Source organism: Coregonus clupeaformis, chromosome 2 (genome assembly GCF_020615455.1).
Source record: "Coregonus clupeaformis isolate EN_2021a chromosome 2, ASM2061545v1, whole genome shotgun sequence".
NCBI lineage: Eukaryota > Metazoa > Chordata > Actinopteri > Salmoniformes > Salmonidae > Coregonus > Coregonus clupeaformis.
Genome location: NC_059193.1, coordinates 14673867 through 14676366, shown reverse-complemented (window position 1 = coordinate 14676366; position 2500 = coordinate 14673867). Strand labels below are relative to the sequence as shown.

Here is a 2500-nt window from a genome sequence, read left to right as displayed (position 1 = left end):
AGAGAGAGAGAGAGAGAGAGAGAGAGAGAGAGCAGAGAGAGAGAGAGAGAGAGAGAGAGAGGGAAGGAAGGAATGTGAGAGGAAGGGGGGTGAGAGAAAGAGAAAGAGAGGGGAGGACCTGGACAATTAACAAGAGGACAAAGGGCATTCTGGGTAATTAGCAAAAGGTCAACACTCTTATTCACAAACACACTCTCTCTCACACACACACACACACACACACACAGCACCAACATTGCACTGCAATCTATTTAAATAAATGTTAAGTAATTCGCCAGACAGAGTAGAGCACAAGCTTTTCATTTTTCTTCCAAATCTATTGACAAGCACACTTCCTCTACATAACTGGGGGGGTTTCTCAAAATACATACTACCGTGCTCCGAGTACGCAAATTGGAGCACGGGAAGGTCGAGTCCAAATCAAAGAATGTGAAACAGAGCACAAGGGCACTTCTCGAATGCGTACTCCGTTTGTACATATTTTGAAGCTTGCATCGATGCAAGCTTCAATGGAAAGTATGCACAGAAATATGATGCAACCATGTAAAAAATGATGCACATTTGTTGAAATCAATGGCGGACATTATTTGAGCTGAAGCGAGAGAAAATACACTCCGACTTCGGAATGAAATGTTGTCTATTCACATCTCATATGTTGCCTGACTACAATATTTTATCTTGATACGTTAAGGGTTAAGGTTTGGGATAGAGGAGGAGGGTATTCTACAGTAGGTGAACAGCAGGTGTGGTGCTAGCAGAGGATAATGGAGAATATGAGTGGTGGATGATTGGTAAAATCCTTCTCTGATCTGCTCCCTTAGTTCTGATCTCACTAGAGAGAGGGATGAGACTCATCCTCCCTCCACCAGGGAGGGAAAAAAGAGAGTGAGAGAGAAAGCGAGAGCCAGGATGGAGAAACAGTGCAGGTGTAGGTTTAGAGTGACCTTGATTTGGAAGAGTCAGAATAGGATCTCTATGACCTCATATCTATGACCTCATATCTCTCTGTTTCTCTCCACTCTCAATCTATGAACTCATATCTCTCTGTTTTTCTCCACTCTCAATCTATGGCCTCACATCTCTCTGTTTCTCTGCACTCTCAATCTATGATCTCATATCTCTCTGTTTCTCTCCACTCTCAATCTATGGCCTCACATATCTCTGTTTATTTGCACTCAATCTCTGGCCTCATAGCTCTCTGGTTCTCTCCACTATCATTCTCTGACCTAATAGCTCTCTGTTTCTTTGTTTTTTTGTCTCTGTATGTTTTGGACCCCTGTGAGTAGAATTTCTGTCCAACTTAAACAAACATCTCTCTCTCTCTCTCTCTCTCTCTCTCTCTCTCTCTCTCTCTCTCTCTCTCTCTCTCTCTCTCTCTCTCTCTCTCTCTCTCTCTCTCTCTCTCTCTCTCTCTCTCTCTCTCTCTCTCGTTCTTTCTCTCTCTCGTCCCTCCCTCCCGCTCTCTCTCTCTCTCTTCAGGCACTTCCTGTTTAAGACGTCGTCGGGGACAACCCCTCTCTTCAGTAGCTCCTCCCCTGGTTACCCTCTGACCTCTGGGACAGTCTACTCTCCGCCCCCTCGCCTATTACCCAGAAACACCTTCTCCCGCTCTGCCTTCAAGCTCAAGAAGCCGTCCAAGTACTGTAGTTGGAAATGTGCTGCCGTGTCGGCCATTACTGCAGCCAGCCTGCTGGCTGTAATACTGTCTTACTTTATAGGTAGGTATACTACACACACACACACACACACACACACACACACACACACACACACACACACACACACACACACTCATACTGCTGGCTGTAATACTGTCTCACTTTATAGGTAGGTAGAGTACACACACACACACACACACACACACACTCATGCTGCTGGCTGTAATACTGTCTCACTTTATAGGTAGGTAGAGTACACACACACACACACACACACACACACACAGACACACACACACACACACACACACACACACACACACACACACACACACACACACACACAGACACACACACACACACACACACAGACACACACACACACTCATACTGCTGGCTGTAATACTGTCTCACTTTATAGGTAGGTATAGTACACACACACACAGACACACACACACACACACACACACACACACACACACACACACACACACACACACACACACACACACACACACACACACACACACACACACACACACACACACACACACACACACACACACACACACATACACACTCATACTGCTGGCTGTAATACTGTCTCACTTTATAGGTAGGTATAGTACACACACACACACAGACACACACACACACACACACACACACACACACACACACAGACACACACACACAGACACACACACACACACACACACACATACACACTCATACTGCTGGCTGTAATACTGTCTCACTTTATAGGTAGGTATAGTACACACACACACACACACACACACACACACACACACACACACACACACACACACACACACAGACAC

At 45.6% G+C, this 2500-nt stretch overlaps 1 protein-coding gene across 1 annotated transcript in view; it reads left to right on the top strand.

Moving 5' to 3' along the window:
• Positions 1-2500, top strand: part of LOC121586116 (teneurin-2) — a 130486-nt gene that overhangs the window by 19961 nt on the left and 108025 nt on the right. Inside the window, exon 4 of the mRNA XM_045225505.1 lies at positions 1480-1718. Coding sequence (XP_045081440.1) covers positions 1480-1718 — 239 coding nt within the window. The remainder of the gene's footprint in view (positions 1-1479; positions 1719-2500) is intronic.